We start from the raw sequence: 22,272 nt of genomic DNA on the forward strand, positions 1-22,272 counted from the left end.
GTAGTTACAAAACTTCCAGAACCAGGAACGTAGTCTGTTATTTCTGCAGTAGGTAAAGACAAGCAGATCGTTTTTAAAAGATCAAGGCATAGATATTTTGTAAGGTTGCATGATTTTAGACTTTTTTTTCTTATTCTTTCCTTTTTTCTTATGTTTTTTTTATGACTTGATGTTAACTAGACTGAATGAAACTTCTGTGGACTAATCAGGCTTTCGCACCTTTTCAATCCGAGGTGAACTTGTGGAGCTAATATTTGCAGCAAATTTAAACTTACAGTGCTCAATGAAAAAAAAAAAAATTCAAAACTGCCTAAAAATTAAAGTCCAAAATATTACATTTACTTTGTGTTTTAATATCACAATATTGCCAGAGTGTGGTGGTTCTTGTCACAGTTTTTTCTAAACAACCTGCTGCAGAGTCTAATCGTTTTTGCCGCGACTCAGTTGGGAGACCACTTGTGATGATGCCATGAATCCTGAACATATAGGGCTTCTTCCTAGTGCCACGGCGTCCATTTCCAGAATCTATTTTTCGGTTATTGGCTGCCATCCGCTTGCATGTGAAATCAGTCCTGCCAGCAAAGCTTTTAAGCTCTTAACTTCAAATCTCTCTGTACCCTTGGCTTTTCTGTGGCGCTTGCAGCTAACATCTTTATTCCCGTGGCTTAGCAGTCAGTCAGATTTCCTAGGGGATTCCGACAGAAAGAGACAAGCAGAGCGGATAATCGCAAGAAAAACAGTTTAAGAGATTAATTTCTTTTCTTCTCCCCGTTATTGCGATTGCAACCTCTGCTGGCGTGTATGAGAAAGGAACCAAGGCAGATGATTAGAAGAAAATGTGAATGTAAGTCACAGTATACATATATGATTAATAGTCGTGCCGACGTAGCTTTTTTGTCTGCAAACAGTCCAGCTGTGCATCAGTGGAAGACTGGATAGCTGTAACAGCATTTATTCTCCTTGATCAACAATTTAAGAGCTGCTTTTTCAACACCTCACAGCGCTTCATTCTGTGATTTTATTTTATTTATTTTTTTTTTTACAAAGGTGTTTGTTGAAGCAATATACAGAAAAGCAGTTATGAGCAAAATCTAATTATATTCCAACCATTTAAACCTAGTTTGTCAAACTCAAGGCAATTTTCCCGGTGCGAACGAGTTGTGCCTCTGTTGGCTGATTTGTTGCCTAAAGTAATAAAATTAGATTTGCAGGCAACAGAGCAATCAGGGAGGCTATTAAGTAAAGCAGTAAGGAGGTGTAAGCACATTTAGGATTCAGAGCGGGCGCTTCAAAACGGTGAGGAAGAGGCTCGGAGAAAGAAAAGCGATGGCCATTCAAAGGATGGAGCGTCTCTAGCAGGTTTGATCAGCAGCATTTCATCACGACTCGTTTTTTAAACGGCTCTTTATGACATACTCCAGTCGCCGTGTGTTTGACTTAGCTCGGTTAAGCAAGGAAGGTTGCTGAAATGGGCACATAAAATTTATTCAGGGAAATTAATGCCAGACTGTTTTTTTTTTTTTTTTCCCCCAGTCTTTAAAATGGCTGTAACAGCTTGAGTAACTGTATAATATTGGTTAAATTCATCTATCATTTTTAGGTGCAAAAAAATATAAAAAGTTGTAAATATAAAACAAATTAGAGTCCACCTTTTAATTGTTTTTCCAAGGACCAAAATATACGTTTTTGGTATATTTTTTTTTTGTTTTTGGAGACTTACCGCCACATCTCTGACTGGGTTATGGTAGTAGGTTATCGTATTAAGAACTTGTCTTCTTGCTGAAATATGACAGTATTTTGTCAAGTGATGGTACTTGCAACAACAAAAAAAAAAAAATGTAATTATTTTTAACTGGAAAAGTTGTTTCCATATACAAATTTCAAAAGAGAAAAATTAGCATTCAGTGGATCCTCTGTATTTTGCAGCGTGTTGCTAAAACATTAACTAATTATTGTTTCCTTTAATGATTCCCAGCATGCTTATAATCACTTCCTATAATCCTCAGATCTAACGCAACATTCGATCAATTAGCAGAAAAGAAATCTAAATAAATACAGCAAAGTTACCAAGCACTAAAAGGAGAAATAAAATGTATTTCATTTGCCTCCACAAGTCACAAGGTGATCAAAAAGCAACAAAGTTTAGTCTATATGACATGTTGGCTGAAAATCATGGACAAGAAAACAATAACGTACCTTCTCAAAATGTAATATCACATGAAGAATGACGAATTAAACCCAGTAGAGTGAGTAATGTGTAGTTATAGTGGTGTTGCTTATTTGAATCATAGAGGCTAGAAAGTCACTTTATGAAATGACTTTAATAGGGTTCTACAGGTTATCACTTCTATGTAAGCCTCTCCCCCAGAAAATAAAATCAAATCCAATAAAATAAATAAATGAAACATTGACAAGATCAGATGGTTTCCAGCACTGACATCTGTTAACCTTGCAATACTAAAATTACATGGCAGCAATTGCAAAATTACTCAAATTGTAAAATTTCCTCTGATTAGTATTTGTGCACGTCCAGTCTCTGGGCTGCGAGCCTCATGTGAAACACAGTCCATGTGAGCTGCCAGTTAGGAGCACCTTAATCATGTCTTATCAAATCAGCTCAATCTGACCACTTTTACTACAGATGAATCTAATCATTACTTTTTTTTCAATTTACCAGTCATTTATTTCAGCTTCAGCAATTCATGGTTCATAAAAGCAATTACAGTGCAGAATTTGACTTTTTTTTTCTTTTTCTTGTATGGAGATCATTTCCTCCGGCTGAATGCCCTGGCAAGCAAATGCATTTTTGAAATATTTATTTATAAATTATTTTTAAAAAAATGTGTTCTTACTTTACATGTCCAGCTCTATTGGGTTGGAAGGAGTCAGACGTCTGTACAGCTATTTTCAGATCTCTCCAGAGGGGCCAAACCAGACACCAGCCTGGACTCTGGTATGGCCCCAATCTGAGGTCAATAGCGCCAAGTTGCAAATTGAATTGTATTCAGTTCAACACAATTCAACTCAAACAACTGTATTTGTCCCTGAGGGGCAATTTCAAGGCACTATAGTAGTGCAAATAGACTCCGAAGTTACAACCCTAATAAAATTCACACATACTAATGAATATATAAATATAAGCACTAGTAGGTAACAAGTGCATTGTGATTTATTGTGTTTATTAGTCTACAGCCATGATCATGTCATCTTCCAGTTTGTTTACATACATTCATGCTTTCAACAAATTAAAAATGTTGCATTTTAAAAATAAACACCAAAGAGTTGCTGAGTGTGATATTAAACGTTTGTTGGCCTCAATGACTAAACAATAATCGAAACGGAAGCTGAACTGGAGGTGAGAGGGAACATGTGGCACCATTTATGCGCTCTCTCGTATGGCTGCCATCAAACCTCCAGGTTTCTCTCTGAAGCCCCAACTGTAACGGTGACATTGAGAGTCGAGTCGGCTTAAAGAAGTTGGGGCTCACCCTCTGCGCTGAATTACTTTTACAGCTCAGAACTTCAGCAACCTTTGAAGTGAAAAGAACAGCTTTGGAAGTAAAAAGAAAAAAAAGAAAGTGTTTCTGGAGGTTGTGGATCCTTCAGATCTTTTTTTCTTTTAAAGTGCGTGGTGGACGTAGTTGAAGTTCTGCCAGAAGTCCCTGGTCTACTTTGATTGACAACCTGTTCATGGAGTCCAACCAATTTATTATTGGTTAGGTTGTTGGTTTTGATGTGTTGCGGTGAGATGTGGACGGTGTTGCTGTCTCTGGGGCTTAGAAATGAGCCCTAAACCACGTGTTCATGTTGCACAGCAGTAATTTTTTTTTTTACCTTATCTTCTTGTCAGAGCCGCATGGGACATCGAGGACGAGGACGACGAGGACAGGCGGGGACGAAGCTGCACTCTGCAGTACCAGCATGCTATGGTCAAAGTCCTGACCCACTTTATAGCCGAGTCAGCCGAAGCGCGAGGTCAGACCGCCTTCATGCTGGGCTCCGACTGGCAGGTGGACATCACAGAGCTTGTAGGGGACTTCCTGAAGGTAGAAGACCCCCATATAGCAAAGCTGCTTGACAGAAGGATCCTGGCTGGACAAGACCCAGGAATGACCACTATCCAGGTATATCACGAGATCTACCATAAGTAAACAAAAACAAAAGTGTCGTAACAGAAAAAAAACCCAGCTCTAATTTGTATGAATATTTTTGGGCCAGTTCGCTGGACAACTTTAAAGTTTTTGGGGTTTTTTTTGGCAAAATAAACAAAAATACAGAGCTTTGAAAAGGTATCTACCCCTCTTGAATGTTCACATTTTGTCAGATTACTACCTCTCTTTCTTCATTGTATTTTGATAGATTTTATGAGATTAACCAACACAAAGTACTACATTGTAGAAAAGTGGAATGACAATGATACATGGTTGCCTTTGTTGAAGCTGCAAGTCTTTTGTCTGCTCCATCTTTTCACATCTAGAAACCATAGAAATCCCATAAAGCCCACAGCAGTGGCTGTCATTAATCTTTTCAAAAACCTGTGATGCCTTTAAAGAATGACTGTTTTTTACTGAGATAAAATTACAAAGAGATGAGTACTGAAGCTACGACCTTTATACAATAAAAATGAATGCCACACCTCTCTACCATGCTTTCTTTTCACTCTTCTTCACAAATAAACTCTTCTCTCTTTTTTCGGTATATCACACTCAGTCCCAATAAAAACACTAATGTTTATGGTTGTAACGTGACGAAATGTGGAAATGTTCAAGGAGTATGAATACTTTAGCGAGGCACAGCACGCAGGAACTTGAGGACAAAATAGAAACTCCTTCCTGTTACCATGAATTAATAGAGTATAACATAGTTGTCAAAAAAAGTTTTTTTTTCTCTCCTTTTCCCATAATCAGAACCAGAGGGCTGACTCCATTGTTCAACTCCTTGGCTTTCTGCTAATTTATTAAGCATTCCAATGAAATCTTTGTCTTTTGCACATATGGACACTTTTCCCACTATGAGGCCTTATCTCTACTGAACATGTAATTCACTCCTTATCAAACAGGGTCCAGCAGTTGTGATTCTTATCCTTTTTTACCACAAGCTACAAACAGTAAGGCTCTAAATTTGCACTCAGCCGGGAAATAAAAACGATCATGTAAACCCTTTGGGCGTATTTTTGCTAGAGAAAGATTAACGTACGAGTAGTGTCCCGATGGAACATGAACACATTGTTTGTTGCAAAGGCAATACAAGTCGGGAAGACCCTTGCTGTATTTGATTGGTACGTTCTCTTTGTCCAGAGTAGACAGGTGCTCGGCCGTGTGTCGCCGTGAGTTGGCCTTTTTGGGCTTGTCAGCTCTTCACTCTGACTGAGTGAATCTCAACCTCCTAATGACATCAGCAAAAAAAAAAGCAGAATCTTCTTCTTGGCGTTGTGGAGGGCAGACGTGTGTTCACCTCCACAAACTCTCTCGCAGACTCAGAAAACAAGCACGGACCTGAGTGCGTGATGAACGCAAAGGTCTGACAGCTGCGATTACCTTCGACAGCCCGCATGTCATCTGATACACGAGGAGACACCGGCACGCATATGCATGCACAGGACGACAGCTCAGGGTTCAGCATTCGTTCTTACACTCCCTGCTTTTGTATCCGGCTGAAATCTTTCTCTTTGTGTGTGATTTAAGGAGAAGGCAGTTTTGTCAGACAGACAACAGTAGACTGAGCTCATTGGGTGAGCCACCCAGCTGGAAAAAAACCCCCTGCATTTTTGAGAATTGTTTTGCATTAAGTTTGTCACTCTGTGGGATTTAACCTATGGAAGAAAAAACATTTTTCTAAACCACATGCAACTCAGAGTGATTCACTTTCTTGCAACATCTTCACAGCCTGTCAATCAAGCAACATAGGCAACAGTGAATATGTGCCGAGATTTTCCCATGATCAACGTCTGAAATGAATTGCTCTCTTTCTGGGTCGTGCCATGTTCGTCATACTGTTTATGTCTCTCGGGGAAGACTTAGTGTTTAGAGGGGAGATGCAGAGAAAAGAAAGGAATTAAAGTGCTAGTATGGAAGTGCATCCGTTGTTGTTGATGTTCCACTTTATGGGCTAGTCAATCGTTTCTTAGATGAGTAGGTGCATTTGGCTCTCCTGTTCCATGAAAAGTATGTTTATTTGGTGCTCCAAGCATTATGATGTGGATGCTATAGGGCTTTTTTTCTCTAGGGAGGGGGATATTAATGGAAATAAGGGTAACCTGATGATGTCTAGAAGTTAATAGATTGGCCAGTTCTGAGGGAGCAGCTGCTGAGAAGGTCTCGAAATGTTCTGTTTTTCGCGAAGACTTATCCTACCATCAATGTGGTAAAAAATACTTTCTCCATAGCCCAAAAACATGAGGAAATTGGGTTTTTGACATCATGTTTGACATCAGATGCGACACATTTTGCATTATGATTCACTCTTGTTCCGAATAGTGTATGTATTCTCGGGTCAAGGGTGTGGCATTCATAGTGTTTGGCTGTGGTGCGTTACTTTTGCGTTTATGCCACATTTTTGTTGTTCCTTTTTAAATAATGATCAACTGACCATCAGGAAACAAAATTGAAATGATCTATGATTTCCTCCAAATTAGCCAAATTGATCTGTAGTTGAACCATGTTGGACATATTGAAGCAGCTGAAGTAATGAAGCTATCTCTCCACCCCAGCACCTCTTCTACTTGGATGTTAAAAGGTGCTCCCCTCCCAATTGCTTTTTGACCTCCTACATTTGAAGAAAGATATTACTTGATCAATTTAATCCTCCAAACAAGAGAAGTCCAATTTCCTCTTATGTATATGTATATATATATTTTTTTACCATCTTTTGAAATGATCTGTTTTTCCTCTGTGACACTTTGATTTTGCCTCCAGGTCCTGTCCCCACTGTCCGACTCAATCCTGGCGGAGAAAACTGTCACAGTGGTGGACGACAAAGTGACCATCGCAGAACTGGGGGTCCAGCTGGTGACAGGACTGTCTATGGGCCTGCAGTTGAGTCCAGGAAGTAACAGGGCCATCCTGGCTACTACCAGCACACAGGAAGTTCTGCAGAACCCCAAACAGGTCGGAACAGATTATATTTATCAGAGCAATCTGTGAATTTATAAAAGGAAGTCATAAAATACAATTTATGTGATAATCTGTGATTAATTTCAGAATTTTCCAATTAAACATTTTGTAAAGTATAATTAGTTTTGCTGTGTTTATGGCACTTGAGGCAACAGGATATTAAATGTGCTGTTTTGTATCTGTCTGCCGATAATTTTTTAGGCAAACAAAAACACTTCTGGATCGTTTAGATAATTTTGGAAGATAAAACATACGGGTTATATGTTAATGGGAATAATCACTATCTGTTTTGAAAAGTGGAAACGGAGCTGTAATTACCTCGTCTTCTCTCCGCTAGCCTCTACGGTGTCTAGCTCCGTCTAATGCTGATTGTAATGTATGACATTAAAACCCAAATACATGTAATTGCGCACCATTTAGGCAGGTCTGATTACCACAGAGAATGGTGTTAATTTCACACAGTAGTGTTTATCTTCCTGTGCATAAAATTGCAAGTTTTATCAAACATTTCAGTTAAAAAAAACCCCAAAAAACTGTTGTTTTGGAAGGAAAAGGCATTCCTCCAGACAGATGAGGGTGAACAAATTGTGAGCCTTCCTGTGCTCAAGTACACACGTCCGTTTGTTTGTGTGTTCGTTCCGCACTCCCCCCGGCGGTCTTCAACTCGAGGTTTGAGAGCCGGAGTGTGACAGACATGTTATTTTTTTTCTTCTTCTTCTTCTTGGGCAGCAGCTAAAAGTGGAAACTTAATCTCAGAGCATGCGAGTGTGAAATCACAGCTACGGCACCAAAATATGACTTGTATTCAAAATGCGGCTGTTCTATCAAACTTTCCGTCTTGCTAATTTGGTAAGGCAACTTGAATTGTAGCTTCTTTGATTTACCAAGCCCTCTCATGTGTTCTCTGTGCTTTGCTACTTTCCTTAACCTCTCTTTCCCTAGCAGAAGAGGCAGGGAGGGAACAGGCATTTATCTCTACATCTCCTCACGCACAGTGTGAAGATAAGCAGGCAGCGCTGCAGCGTTACTCGTCTGGTGGCAGTAATTAGGAAACATTTGCAGACCACAGTGGGGAGCTACTTGTTCCTCTTTTGGGATTTGTCCTTCGGCAACATTAAACGGCCAGTTGTTAGGCTTCAGCACAAGGCGGCTTTAAGAGCAAATATATGGCAAATCCTTATTGGCACGAGCAATGTTTGATGTCACCCTTTGATCTCCTTTTTCTTCCCCCTTAATCTGTTTCCTTTTTAACTTCGAGAGAGTTGCCACAGAGTTTGCGAGCTATATCTTAGATTTAATGCAAGTTATAAATTCCATCTATCCATTTGTTTGTTATCCATCCATCCATCTGCCCGTCTGGTACCATTGAAATGGATGCAAATTATAGTTTCTGATCAGTCGGTTGACATAAATGATTTCTCGGTCATCTGATGCATAAATACTTCCCACCCTCTCTCTCTTTTTTCTTTCTTTCATCTTCCCCTTGTTTCTTCTTTTCTCTCTCACTGTCACTCACTTAACAGTTTTAACCTTCAGAGGTAGCTCACATGATCTGCTGCAGTCTTTTCCCATGATATACATTTGGAAATAAGTATTACAATTCATGCAAAATAATGTTTTGGCAGAAAAAGGCATTCCTCAGACAGATATACAGTAGGTCCCATTACATTCACGTTGCAGAAATGAAATATTTTTGAGTGTATCTGTACATAATATTTTGTATGTTTAAGGTTTTTGTAACTATGTTGTTTTTTTAATTTCAATGAGAAAAACCTGGTGAAGTTATTGTCATAATTATTTCTATAAGTTTTATCACTATTTTCTCCGTCTTTTCCTTCCTCAGGAGGCCTTGATCAGCGCCTGGCTCCAGTTCAGTGACGGCTCTCTGGCTCCGCTGGATCTCTACAACACAGACTTCTTCGTGCTGACCGCCATGTCTCTGGACGAGAGGGTGGTGACGGTGCAGCAGGACCCCTCGTGGAAGTGGCCTATTGTCGTGACGGAGGCGGAGGGCCAGGGCTTGCTCATCAGGGTGGAAATGACTGTCAACGAAGCTTGCCAGAAGTTCAAACGCCGCAGCGTTCTGGCCGCAGGGAACTGTAACGTCAGGGTGGCGTTTGGTCCCAGCGAAGGCTCGAGGGGAGGGAGCAACGACTACGGCCCGGACGGAGACGACGTGGAGAACAGAGGCAGGCTCTCGTCACAGGACAGGACCGGCCTGGATACCCACTACTACGGCAGCTCCATCTCTGACATAGAAGACGCGGGGTCGAGGAGAGCGACCACGACCAGAAGTGCTATCATACGCAGGCCTAAGCTCTCAGACGATGGTGGCCAAAACATGCCGATTGACTTTGCAGACTTTCCTGCGCAGGTGGATCTGCCTCACGGCCGCAACACCGACAACGACCTCATGCATGGCGGCCGCGGACTCACCGACCTGGAGATTGGCATGTACGCCTTGCTCGGCGTCTTCTGCCTCGCCATCCTGGTCTTTCTCATCAACTGCATTTCCTACACCCTTAAATACCGCCACAAGGAGCTCTCCATCGAGGGCCAGGAGAACCTGAACCACGCCCACGACTGGGTGTGGCTGGGGAACGAGGCAGAGCTGCTGGAGAGTCAGATCAGCCTGTCGCCGCAGCAGGAGGAGCAGACCTCCATGATTGACTCCAGCAGCGGCCTGGAGGAGGGCAGCCACCTGCTTAACGGCGGCTCCATGCTGAAGAACGTGCAGGGACAGGTGCACCGCGCCGCGGACACAGCGAAGGACGGGAAAGGGGACTCTCCCACCACCAAGAGGAAAAGAGTGAAGTTCACCACGTTCACCAGTCTTTCGTCGGACAATAGCCACCCGGCTGTCAGCACGCTCACAGGAAGCCACAGCCAGGACATTAAGTGGGTGTGCCAGGACGTGCAGCTGGGAGACTCCAAGGAGTTGCGTAACTACATGGAAAGGTTAAACGACAGTGCATTAAAAGAGGTGGCGTAATGTACAGCGTACACTTGCTACAAACTCACCCTTTTGCCTTTCAGAGGAGAGTGGGTCTCAACAGATCCGTGTCTGGGGAAAGAGGAGGACGTTTGAACACAGAATCACCTCAAACTGCCAAAGGATCTTCAAATTTAAGAGGACGGTCATGAATCCATTAAAAAAAAAAAAACATACACACAAACATGTCAATCAGGTGGATCCTTTCCCTTTTAGTTCATTAGATGATGATCTTTTTATTGTTGTTTTGTTAATACAGGGATTAGAATCCAGAAACCCAGGACGGATGTTGACATTCAAGTGACTATTAAACGATTTTTAAACAAACTCTCTACAACAGCTGGATCGATGTTTGGAACATGTGTGCACATCAAATCGTTTTGGAGGTTTTGTATTGCTTTGGATACTCATTTCATAAAACACACGCCCCCTGTCGAAGGAAGAGTTCTGGACAAAAGCAGATGAGCTTCTGCATGTTGTTGGTACCGAGAAAGAAAAAAAAAAAAGGCACAAATTTCCAATTCTTTCTTATCCTTCTTTAGCAAGGCAGAAAACCTGTTATGTACAAACCGAACATTCTCCAAATCATTGTATTGTTGCTCTGTATATTGTATTTTCATAATAATTAAGGAATACACAATAATGTCCAGACTGTGAATCCGCTCTTTTTTTCCTTTGTCCATTCATAAGCTCAGCTGAGATTTCCTATTAATCTGATGTTACTTTAATCAGAAACAATGAGCACAACTCTTCTCGCAACTTGCCATTCGAAGAAATATGTTTCTGAATTCATCTAATTTATAACACACATGAACCATCTGCAGCCATGGCAGCCAAGTGTGTGGGGAAGCTTTCAGCATAGGAGGCTTGACAATGTGATAATGTGATATTTCACACATAGCCCACACAGATTTTTAGTTTCTGAACTTGTCAGGATTGGAAAATGCCAGCAACAGGGATGTTTTCTTCTTCTTTTTTGATAATGAGATCATGTGTAGAGTACTTGCGAGCAAATAGCAAGTTATCTGCCACAGACAGGCAGACCGGAGACTGTAGGAAAAGTTCTTATCTGACAGTCAAGAGTGAGCAGATTAAAGATTAATCTAAAATGACCCAAACTCTTTGCAATCAGTTTGAAAGACGACCAATGTTTTGTTTCTGAAAATTATGACAATAGCTACTTTCAATGGCTGTGACGATAGATGCAACTCAACAGATATAGAGATAATGTATACAAGAAGAGGTAACATTTTAACTAGTATGTTTTTCTAAGACTACAAACTATCTTTTAAAAGATTCATGATAAATTGAAAATAATTCAGTTCGAGTGTGATTTTTAAAATCTTTTGTCTAAGGTTGGTAAGACACTGAAGAATGCTTTCTTTATGTGTTTTAACAAACAGGTCACAGTTTTTATAAATCTCAGTATTTACTCTTGAATTCTCCAGGTTCCAATTTGGCCACTCTAAATATTTTAGATCTTGAACCAGATTTGTAGAACTGTAATGGCATTCAAGTTTGGAAAGCTAAGGAAGTTCTGAATAGCTACACTAGCTTTGTAGCATTGCAATCTCTGAGTTTGTTTTATGATTAACCCTCCGATGAGTGAGTTAGCTGAGAACTTCTCCTTGAAATAACAATTAAAGGAAAAAAAAAAAATTAATTAATCTAGCTGTTAACATTTCTGTTCCTCTTTGAGTTGTAAAACCATAGATATTGGGCAATCCAGGATTTATTATGCACACAAAACTCTAAGGATCATTTCAAGGTGTGGTAATGTTTTCCTTTGATCATTCTACTAATTGCACAAATAGCAATGATCATTTAAAAATCTCCTAAACAAAGCCATTCAACTGATAAATTGTGTTTTCTTTTTCAGGAAATGTTATTATCTTCCCAGTAGGGTATGAGGCTTGTTTATTTTCCATTAGGCAGGAAGAAAATTCACTTAATGTGCTGCTGCTCATTGGGCTTGATTGTTAATCCACAAAACTTACAATATTACAAGAAGAGAGGCTGAAATACACGAGCATACTTTTGGGATGTAATTTATATTAGCCAAGGCTACCCTCAGTTGATTTATTTCTTAGTCTTAATCTGTGTGGAAATTCTAATCTGTCAAATAATCTGGTAGGAATATTCATAACGTGAGAGAAAATGAGTACAAAGAAAAGATTAAATATTTTATGTCGATGTTCAGACCTTTGTTCTGCAGCCTCCAGGATCTCATTGATTGAACAGCTGTGGATTGTGGCAAATCTGACAAACCTTGTTTCAATGAAAATAATAACTTAAAACTGCTTTCCCCCTGCTCTGTAACATCCTATCATTATGTTATTGCCACTGTGTCACATATGCACAAGGTTGCTACTTAACAGGCTGTGGAATTTCCCTGTAAATACAGGAGGTTTCTGCACCTCTACTGCGGGTTTCAGCCACAGAGGAAAGGAGGAAACGGCATCAGTATTTCATTCAGTTTATCGGCAGCAATCAGGGTTGCAGTTGATCTTTATAGAATAACGTGCAATCTGGAGCCGGACATTTTGAATAATTTAAACCAAAAGCCTCTCTCCTCTAAGCCAGAAGGAATCAAACATGCGAGGCATTTTTCAGCAACCTTTGATCTGATCACGCTGAAGCTCAGGGCCATTTCTCATGAGGCACTAGCGGTGTTTTATATTTATATTTTAAATTAATCAACTATACATTTCTTCCTTGTGGTCCTTTTTTGTCACCGTTAAACACAATGCCAGAGTTACTCTTTCACAATTATCTCCATTTCAACTGCAGCCTGAACTATTCTCTGTCCTTCAAGTCACCAGAATCCTGCCTACATGCACAATTTGGACGTGTGCGTGTTTCTCCTCACCGGGCAGCGCTGTGACATACTGATGTGCAAAGTTTCATGTGATATGAGAGCTCACAAGTAAAGCATTAAAAAGTCTTAGTCTGCTTTCAGCCTCCCTTCCAATACCCAGGTAACCGAGCCACGCAGATGAGTGTGTACAGGGGTAAGCTACTAATGCAGCAACCAGGCTTCTCCAGTCAGCACTGAGGACCTAGACAAAGTACAGACACACTCGTCCCAATCTTTCCACAGAGGTACTGATCATGCTCAAAACAGTTTGGTAACTGTTGTTTTTGTCACACATAATGAGTGTGATGCATTATTAATTGACCCTTTGCGTTCCTCTCCAAGCCACTCCATCCATTATATTTAATATCACAGTTCTGTATTAGTCCAGGGTCCAAGAAATGAAAAGAACTGCTTTGGTGTTCATTTCAAAAGATAAAAAGTTGTTTAGAAAAATTTCCTAGATGTTATGTAGCACAAGTTACTGTTTCTCCTTCGACCTGAATGTCTTCTTTTTTTTTGCTGTCCATGTGCAGCATGTGCTGGGAGTTTGTGGATATGGGAAGGATTTCAACAGTCAGCACCAGGGGCATGATTTATGGACCATATGGCAGAGAGGTGGGTGGGTGGGAGGGGGGTGTTGCAATTTAAGCACCTCTGCAGGTCTTTCTGTGATCATATGACCATTTGTCAGGGACCTCCGATTCTTCAGTTAGGAACTGAGCGATCCGACCCACCGTTTCCGTCCCGCCTGGGCCCCGGTTTTAGATGTGCTCACACCTGCTAGGACGTTGCACAGCACGCACATTGACTATTCGCTACCCGTCTTGTGGCACGGAAACTCGGGAATCTCGTGTTGTCAGCCTCGACGTCTCGACTTCCTTTAAACGAAAAGAAAAGAACTCTCCCCAGGCTTTCATCTTAAATGGATTTTTAATTAAATTGATGATGTGAGACCAACAAACTCGTGCTAATGGTTGACTCTGCTCCCTGTGGTCCTGAAGTGCCAAGCCTGGATTTGCAATTTCCAAATAATTATTCGCCGCGTGATTTATGTTGCCACCTTGCATTCGTATTAAATGTAAGCCCGCGCTGGTTTCGGAACAACTGAGCCCTCGCGTGCTCGTTTTTGGAGAGGAGCAAATGAGCAGAAGCTGACAAGGACGCCACGACGCGACCAGTTTTACAGATTGTTCCACTGGGAACTAAACACAACATTGTTCGTACGAACACCCCTTTGCAAAGTCTGTGTGTCCTGGTGCACAATCTCCCACTGGGACAGTATGCCAGACACACGTAATAAATATGTTCAGAGTACATTCCATCCCTCGCCTGAAGACATGCAGGAGCATAGAATATTGTGTAAAACTGCATTGATTTCCTTGATTAAAATAAAACGTTAACTCGCTTAAAAACATGCATGGTGATACGTTTCAAGAGTTTTTTCCCCTGTTCATTTTAGAATGGTGGCTTGCAGCTAATGAAAGCCAAAAAAAATGAAGTTGCTCAAAACCAAAAATTAAAAAAAAATGGATTTTAATACTGAAATGTTATGTAATGGGTTATAAAATATATTTAGATGTATTGGTATGTTCAGAGTGCGCTCTAAAATATAGTCAAAAAACAAATTAAAGGCACAAAACGTTTTTGATTTTACGTTTCAAAATGTTTAAAAATAAAACAAATTACAGTGTGACTGTGATAGCAATTTGGAAACGTCAGTGTAGCAGCGGTTATTTTTTGAAAAGACTAAAAAGGGTTTATGCTTTATCTTGACAGAATCTAAGATTTTCTTTTCATGCTGAGATTCGTTTTGTTTTCTGCTGACCATCAGACGACTTCTGCTCAAAACCTGCAAAGGTCAAGATGAACTAAATCGCTCAAAACTCCAAAACTGTCTCGAACAGTCAGGCCCCTTAACAACATTGTCTGAACCCTAAATGTGATGTTAGTCAGGCGTTCTGTTCAGAACAAGTCGGGCTCAATGCACACAGTGGCTAAAAAACAAAAGAATAAAAAAACAATCAGCAGCTTTCTGAGAGGCTTTTTCTGTCATCAGGAGAACAACAGAAAGTCTGAGGCTTACCAAGCTACACCTGGAAGCAAAAGCATTCCTCATTTTAGCTGTTAAAGATTTATCTTGATACTTGCACTGTTTTACTACAGTCATGCCACATTTCGTACAAATAAAAGCCTCCAACCTACTGCGAGGGTTTGTGTGTGATATTCCTGAATTGTTGCCATAAATCCAGACTGATGTATGCCGCTGAAGCGCTTTACGGTTGCTTATTTCACAGATGATCTGTCTGAGCGAACAATCTCAACTAGCTGCTGTGCTCAGTCCTGCAGAAAACAGCCAGTCATTCGTGACAAGAACGAATTCTCCAGAACAGGAGCCAGTGAGCGAGGCTCTACATACGTTATCATCTCTGCAGCTTTAACCCTGTGCAAAGAGCGAAGCGTTGGAAACACGTCAGCTCTGAATTACGCTGCACGTCTCTCCAAGGCTTGAAATCTCTGTCAAAGACAGCCCTGAGATCCTAAAAAAAAGGCCCGTGGAAACGCAGGCGATTAGCCAATTTGCCTAATTGGCCATTTTCTTTAACATGACGTGTTCATTAGCTTATCTTAATTAACATGTGATGACACTTTGTAATCCTCCATTTACTAGAGCAACATCTTGGAGGGCATCTGTGAGCTGCTCATTACACAGGTAAGACACTGTGATACAATTAAAATAAAGCAGCTTAACTTTCTGTAGATTTGGCTACTGTCTGGTCCTAAGAAAGGCTTTGGCACACAACTGGGCAAAGATATTAATTAGATAATACATAAACGTATACAATCCTAAAACCATACATCAATTGAAGGAATTGATACTTTTTACCATTTATTTACTGATGTAACTGCTGTTTTTATACTTCTGCAAGGTGTGATTTCCTGTTAAAAATGTTTCCAGACAATATGCAGACGCTTTCGCAGCTGTCTACAGCTTAGGTTTCTGTAAACCTTAGCTGACTTAAAGAGTTGCCGTATATGGAATACATTTTCCTGTACTTGCCTGTGCCGTTGAAAAATAACTGACGACACGCCTATTAGAAGTGAATAAATATTGAAGGCCTGCAAGCCTGTTGGAGTTAGCTCGCAGCTTAGCAGGGCCGGATCCAGACGAGTTTAACAGGGGGCTTATTTTTGCTGATGCCCCCAGATGGAGAGTTGACCTGGGGGGCAGGACTGCCACAAAATGAATCTATTTAGCAACAATAATATTACTCAAGTAAAATAAAAAGGTAGAGTGCAGTAAAACTACTCTTATAAGTACCTTTTTTAAAAATAAAAAAAAGTTACTCAAATGAATATAACAGGTACTACCCACTTTTGAACCTGTACTTGTTAACAAGCTTAAGGTGCTGTATTGGCAAGCCCGGATTTTAGCATGGGCTTACCGGGGCTGCAGCCCAGGGCCCCGGAGCTTTGGGGGCCCCGAATGATGCTTTGTATTTTTGTGAATGAATAAGGTCAGGATGCCTTAACTGTATCACTGGCTAAGAGGATTTTGACAGAGTTGTCCATCATGAATGCTTGATTATTATTGGTCCAACTTTGACGTGTCTTTAGCAATGGGAAGGAGCATCAGGGAGTCATTTCTCACCATGGAGGACAACAGAAAGCATGACAGTGGAGCGCAGGAACAAAAAAAAAAAAAACGCGACAGTGAGGTGATGAAGAAAATATTCAAGCGAACAGGATTTCTTAAAACTCATATTTTACATGGAACAGAACCATCGTTACTCTCCGCTTCTCAAAACATTAGCCTTGCTAACAGCGGCTCTACGGTCCGCCAGACTGGAGTTGTGTCTGATCTGGTGCTTGCGGAGTCAGAGGCGGTGGAGCGATCGTGGTTCGGAGCAAGAAGGAGGGAGCTGTCAAAATATGGATGTTAATTTTAAAGCATTGGAAAAGGTTTACAAAAAAAAAATCAGAAATGTCTCCTCTTCAGATTGCGTTTTGAAAGCCTACTTCCAAGTGGTGAGTACATTCATATCCAGGCTGTGTTTATCCTCCATCCGCCGGGGCTGTATTTTTGCTTTGCATGTGGTATTTTTAACGATGCTATAAATAAATACAATACATACAATAAATACAATAAACAACACTGTCCAGTTTTTCTTCTTTAGGAATGTTCTTTCAAATATGTGGACATATTTAGGGCTGAAACGATTCCTCGAATGATTCAAGTACCTCGATTATTAAAATTTCTGGAGGAAAATTTACCTGCTTCGTTCATTTATGTTTTATTATTTAGCGCACTGTGTTCCGGCCGGAACATTATTTGCGTTGCGCGGAGCTCTGACTTCCGCCTGAGTTGTTGACGTTTACAGTGTAAGTGTAGCTTTACGGACAATACATTTTACATTTTATACATTTTTACGGAAAATACATTTTACCCCGGAAATCGTTGTTGGGGTAAAATGTATTGTCCGTAATACATCGCTACATGGCTGGCAGATGAGTGTCTGAGTGTTAACTTAGAAAGTGAGCTATTATTGTTACAGGTTAGTTTTCTAAACTACAGAAAAGTTATTGTTAGGGACGCCCAAAACTGAAAAACTGGACTGATATTGATATCCGATATCCGTAGAACAGGTGTTATGCCAGATTTACCAATATTTTATTAAAAGATTTTTTTTTTTATCCAATTACTCGATTAATCAGAAGAATAACTGATTACTAAAATATTCATTTACAACAGCCCTATTCAAGATGTTCAAGTACTTCTTTAATAACTATTTTGTTTCTAGCAATGGTCTTCACAATGATTAGTTATCAGCCGTTCTACAGAAAAATTGCTATTTAAAAAAAAAAAAAAAAAAAGCAGCTGTGCACCAATTGCAATTTTTTTGGGCCGATCACCGATCTGTAAAAAATCTGACTTGCAGATTTTTTGTGTCTGTCTGTGCACAGAGAGAGAACACACAGAAGAGAACTAAACACAAAAGAATATAGGAAATGGTTGCCCTGCTTGAATGTTGCCTAGCAACGGGTTTAAGGTGATTCATATTGCTCATAAACACCAGATGGCAAAAAACAAACAAACAAACCTAAAGCCTGATTTTCTTTTTTATGTTTAAAATAATATTACATCTCTTGCATGGGAAATTAAGCATTTAGGAATACAAACACATGCGTAATTTCTCTTCAAACAACTTCTCAACTTCAAGCTTTATGGGCCTTTATAGTCAAAATGTTTTCTCTTGAGATGTAGTTTCTAAAAAGTGCTATTGTGAATAGACAATTTGTGAGGAAGGAAGCTAAACCTGCTGCAGATCTAATTTCGCAGATCAAAATAAGTTTCCTAACTGTGAAGACTTGGAGAATGCAGTCAAAGCAGCCCATCAATGAAACTGAAACATCCGACATGAGTATCGTGAGAGAAGTTGAGCCGCCGAGGGCCAGGCAAAACAAAAAGAAGAAGGTGCCGTTCAACTTATGGTTTGAGGACAACAAGCATCGTTTTCCTCAAAACCCTGAAATCCAGGACGGTTCAGAGATCGCTGAGAAAGAATACATTTTTAAAACTCACGAGACGGTGGATGAACAAGGGGAGAAACAGCCAGCTAAACTTAAGAGGAAGAAAAAGATGATTCCATTTAAGACCTGGTTGGACTTACACGCTCGACTTAATGTAGAGATTTCTGACTTCTATACCGAAAAGCAAGGTGCTTCAATGGTGACCGATTCCACCTCTAAACCTCAGGAGACAGGAAAGAAACAGCAATCGAAGCACAAGCGTGTCAAGAAGACACCAGCAATATGGAAGAATGGGAATGAATTTCTAACCTATGGAAATTAGGTGTATGACCTAGGCCCAATAAGTCCAACGATTTACCCAGAATTCACTCCAATGGTCACCAAAAAACAATCCACCGTTGAATCACAGGAGAATGTGCACAAACCAGAGACAATCCAACCTACCCAGTGTCAGGTCAAGACCCCAAAAGAAAATTTCCGAGCGACATCAGTTTCCATGACTGCAAAATCTTCCGCTAAAATTGTTTAAAAGTCTGTGTCAGGACAACATGATGTTGAGGCAGTGTTCTTAGAAAAGGGGTCTTGTACGACCTCTGCTCCACAGCTGACCACTGACAATGAATCCAAATCCAAAACACAGGAGACAGGGAAGAAACCAGGGAAGAAACGGCAATTTAAGAGCAAGGGTGTAAAGAAGTCAACATTACTGTGGAAAACCTTCCCTGAGCCAGGCGCTGAGGTGGATCTGACTTTTTTCACAGACAATCTGGAAAATGATGGAAGTTCTCTGCCAGAAAAACTAGGTCATCAGGCACCTTCACGCAAGTACACATTTTGGAAAACGTCTCCTGAGTCAGAACCAGAATTGGATATAATATTTTTTGCTGATATTGAAATGCAAGCAAGAGAAGGTGACTAGGTAGCTCCCTTACAAGATAAGAGGTTTTGTGACCTATTTCACTGAAAAAGAGTCAGTCACTTTGCCCGAACCAGACGGCATCCAGGTTCTGCTCCAAGAATTGTGGGAAACCAAGGCATCTCTCTCTGAAAAAAGAAATCTGGCAGAAAAAAATTATGAACGCTGCTTTTCACAGCTCCAGCTTTACGAAAAGCTAAATGTTAAATTCAAGGAAAGCATGCTGGACACAGTGATCTCAGAACCGAAACAGAACAGGGAGAAAATGGTCTCTGTTCATGTACAGACAGATTTGAAAGACAGCTCAAAGTTGAAAACAATAAGCTGCCGATCTGTTTCAACACAAACCCAGATAGATGCACAGGAAACAAGATGTCAGTCTGTGACTTTTTTATTAACAGTCCTCAACCGTCCAACGGTGCCAAATGAAGAATCTTCTACAGGGGGGGCTTGAAAACATCTCACGAGATCTTTGAAGTAACACGGGATTTGAATATGTAGCTCAGATTTAGCAGAGCTTTAAATCCTTTATTTTGTATTATTTTATTTTAGAAAGCATCTTAAACTTTTATTTCACACCAGTTGGTTATTATTTTAGTTAACTATATACTTTACATTATTATCAAATATTTCTATTAACACATAAGTGTTGCTTTGTCTTAAAGTAAAATTTTATGCCTCTGGCATAACTTAACATTTATTTCACCTTAGTTTATGTGTATCCCATGTGATACACATGTGAAAACATGGGAATCACATGGGTTTTTACCACAAAGTATTCCAAAATCACACGTAAACATGAGAATTTGTGATTCACATGTGCATTTTTTATGTGGTACAGGATTTTCAGATGTGATTTTTACATGCAAAATTAATGAGATTTTTATTACATATTCAGTATAATCACCAGCTCTTTACATTGAAAACAAATCTGATCTTATGTTGTGCACATGTGAACATGAACAAAATACTTTATCACATGTGGAAAATGGGAACCACGTGTGGAACATGGGAACTACATGTGAATTTCATGGTATTTTTCTGTAAGGGCTTAGCCTTCTGCTCTACTGTGCTGCCTGGATTGTGTGCTTTATTTATCATTAAATCATCATTTCATTCTACAACCTGGGTCCACTGCGTCTGCCTCACCACCTTCACCACCCCAAATCATGACAGAAGGACCCGACCACAAGTGACTACGGTGAGGTACGCAAAAGAAGAAAGAGCAACAACATGGACCCTGCATGCTGGAATGAATTAACGTCTACTATAAAGGGTTACGTGGAGACTGTGGCGAAGCCCTATTTCTCCATCAGATGCCTCAGGATCGCCATAAGACTGATGTGGGTTCTGGAGGGCTGGTCCTCCCATCTCAGTTCCCTGGGGTTGGTGGAGCTGCTGCAGGAGGCAGAGTGTGAGCGTCAGGCAGCTCTAGCCGTCATGGCTGGAGTTCCTCTGCCTTCCCTTCTTCCACTCCACCACCACAGCTCCAGTTTCCCCGTCGCTACAAACAAAATCTAAACACAGCTCTGTTCACACCAGTTTAATCTTTTCCCAGAATGAGGGAATAAATAAGCTCCATAAAAGGTTTCTTTATAAAAGAAAAATAGATATTTATACATACATAAGCTGGAGAAAGGTTTTAAGATGTACGCCTCGTTATACATTCACAGATACGAAGGTGAGTTTTACTTTCTTTAAACTTTGTGGCTAACATTAACTTTAGCTTATGCTAGTAGGCAATATTCTCTGACATTTTTCTTGTAAAAATGTGCTATTTAAGTATCTAAACATTTTAATCCATTCTAACGGACAATGTCTTTACCTTATTGTACTTATTTTCAAGTATATTATGTGTGTTCATTGTCGTTAGTGTCAGAGACCAAGTAACGGGGGAGATTACGGTTCAGGCTTTTTGCTTCTGAAGCCTGAGGAAACACAACAAGTACTTCAGTACTTTCTCCACCACTGTGTATTAGTATTAGCTAGTCATCTTTTAGCTAACATTATCTGTGTCCAACAGCATTACTCAACTCAGTCAGTTAGTTTGGGGGAAAAACTGTGAAAAGTTCTTTGCATTTTGCTGGTTTGCTGCCATTATTCTAACACACCTGACTAGCTCTGCACAGCAGCTGGTGTCCTTGGCTGCTGCACACGTGTAAACCCAGCGCGAGCGTCGTAGCGCTCATGTTGCGTTTAAAGGCGGCTCGGAAAAACAGGTTACTACGTGTAAACAACGATTAAACAGTTTTAACTGCTGAAAAAAAGTGACAGAAAGCACAGATATGGGAAGTGCAAAAGCTCACTACTGTATCAAATCGATATAGGAATAACAGAGAGTTGGCCACTGTAAGGTAAAAACAACAAACAGCTTCCAGTCCAGGGGGGGCACAGCTGACTCTGTGAGCAGGCAATGCCCCCAGTGCCCGCCCTTGCCTGCAGCTAAGTCTGACACGCTTCTCCCCTTAGCGAAAGACAAGTTTTTGTGTCCTTGTGATCATTTCAGAGTTTATTTGAAGAATAAACCTAACAAAGGTGTTTTATTGAAATATTCAAATGTAAAAGGTTGTGTTGTAATTATTATTTTTTTAATCACCTCATTAGACTATTATTAAAAATGTTCCATTCATATACTGTTGCTGCGTTTTGACATATGGTCAGCTTGCCTCAGATCTTATGACAATCCCTTTCTGAGAAGAAAGAATGCTTGTTGCTACTGACCTCAGGTTTAATTCATGAACAGATCAAGTTGGTGGTAAAAAGCGCTGTTTGGCGTGTTCCACAAGAGGCAGAAGGTTGTTATTCTAGAAAGCAGCACTTTCCTCCTGTCCCAGATGTAACATTTATTATTTAATCCAAGTAGACT

The 22,272-nt window shown here is 40.3% G+C and overlaps 1 protein-coding gene across 1 annotated transcript in view; it reads left to right on the forward strand.

Annotated features, from left to right (window-relative positions):
• The window catches only part of LOC116730110 (transmembrane protein 132C), a 181,368-nt gene extending 170,606 nt beyond the window's left edge, over positions 1-10,762 (forward strand). The window contains exons 7-9 of the mRNA XM_032579121.1: positions 3,851-4,124; positions 6,915-7,106; positions 8,956-10,762. Of these exons, the coding sequence (XP_032435012.1) occupies positions 3,851-4,124; positions 6,915-7,106; positions 8,956-10,104 (1,615 nt within the window). The 3' untranslated portion in view covers positions 10,105-10,762. The remainder of the gene's footprint in view (positions 1-3,850; positions 4,125-6,914; positions 7,107-8,955) is intronic.
• The last annotated feature ends 11,510 nt before the right edge of the window (positions 10,763-22,272 follow it).

Source organism: Xiphophorus hellerii, chromosome 12 (genome assembly GCF_003331165.1).
Source record: "Xiphophorus hellerii strain 12219 chromosome 12, Xiphophorus_hellerii-4.1, whole genome shotgun sequence".
Taxonomy (NCBI): domain Eukaryota; kingdom Metazoa; phylum Chordata; class Actinopteri; order Cyprinodontiformes; family Poeciliidae; genus Xiphophorus; species Xiphophorus hellerii.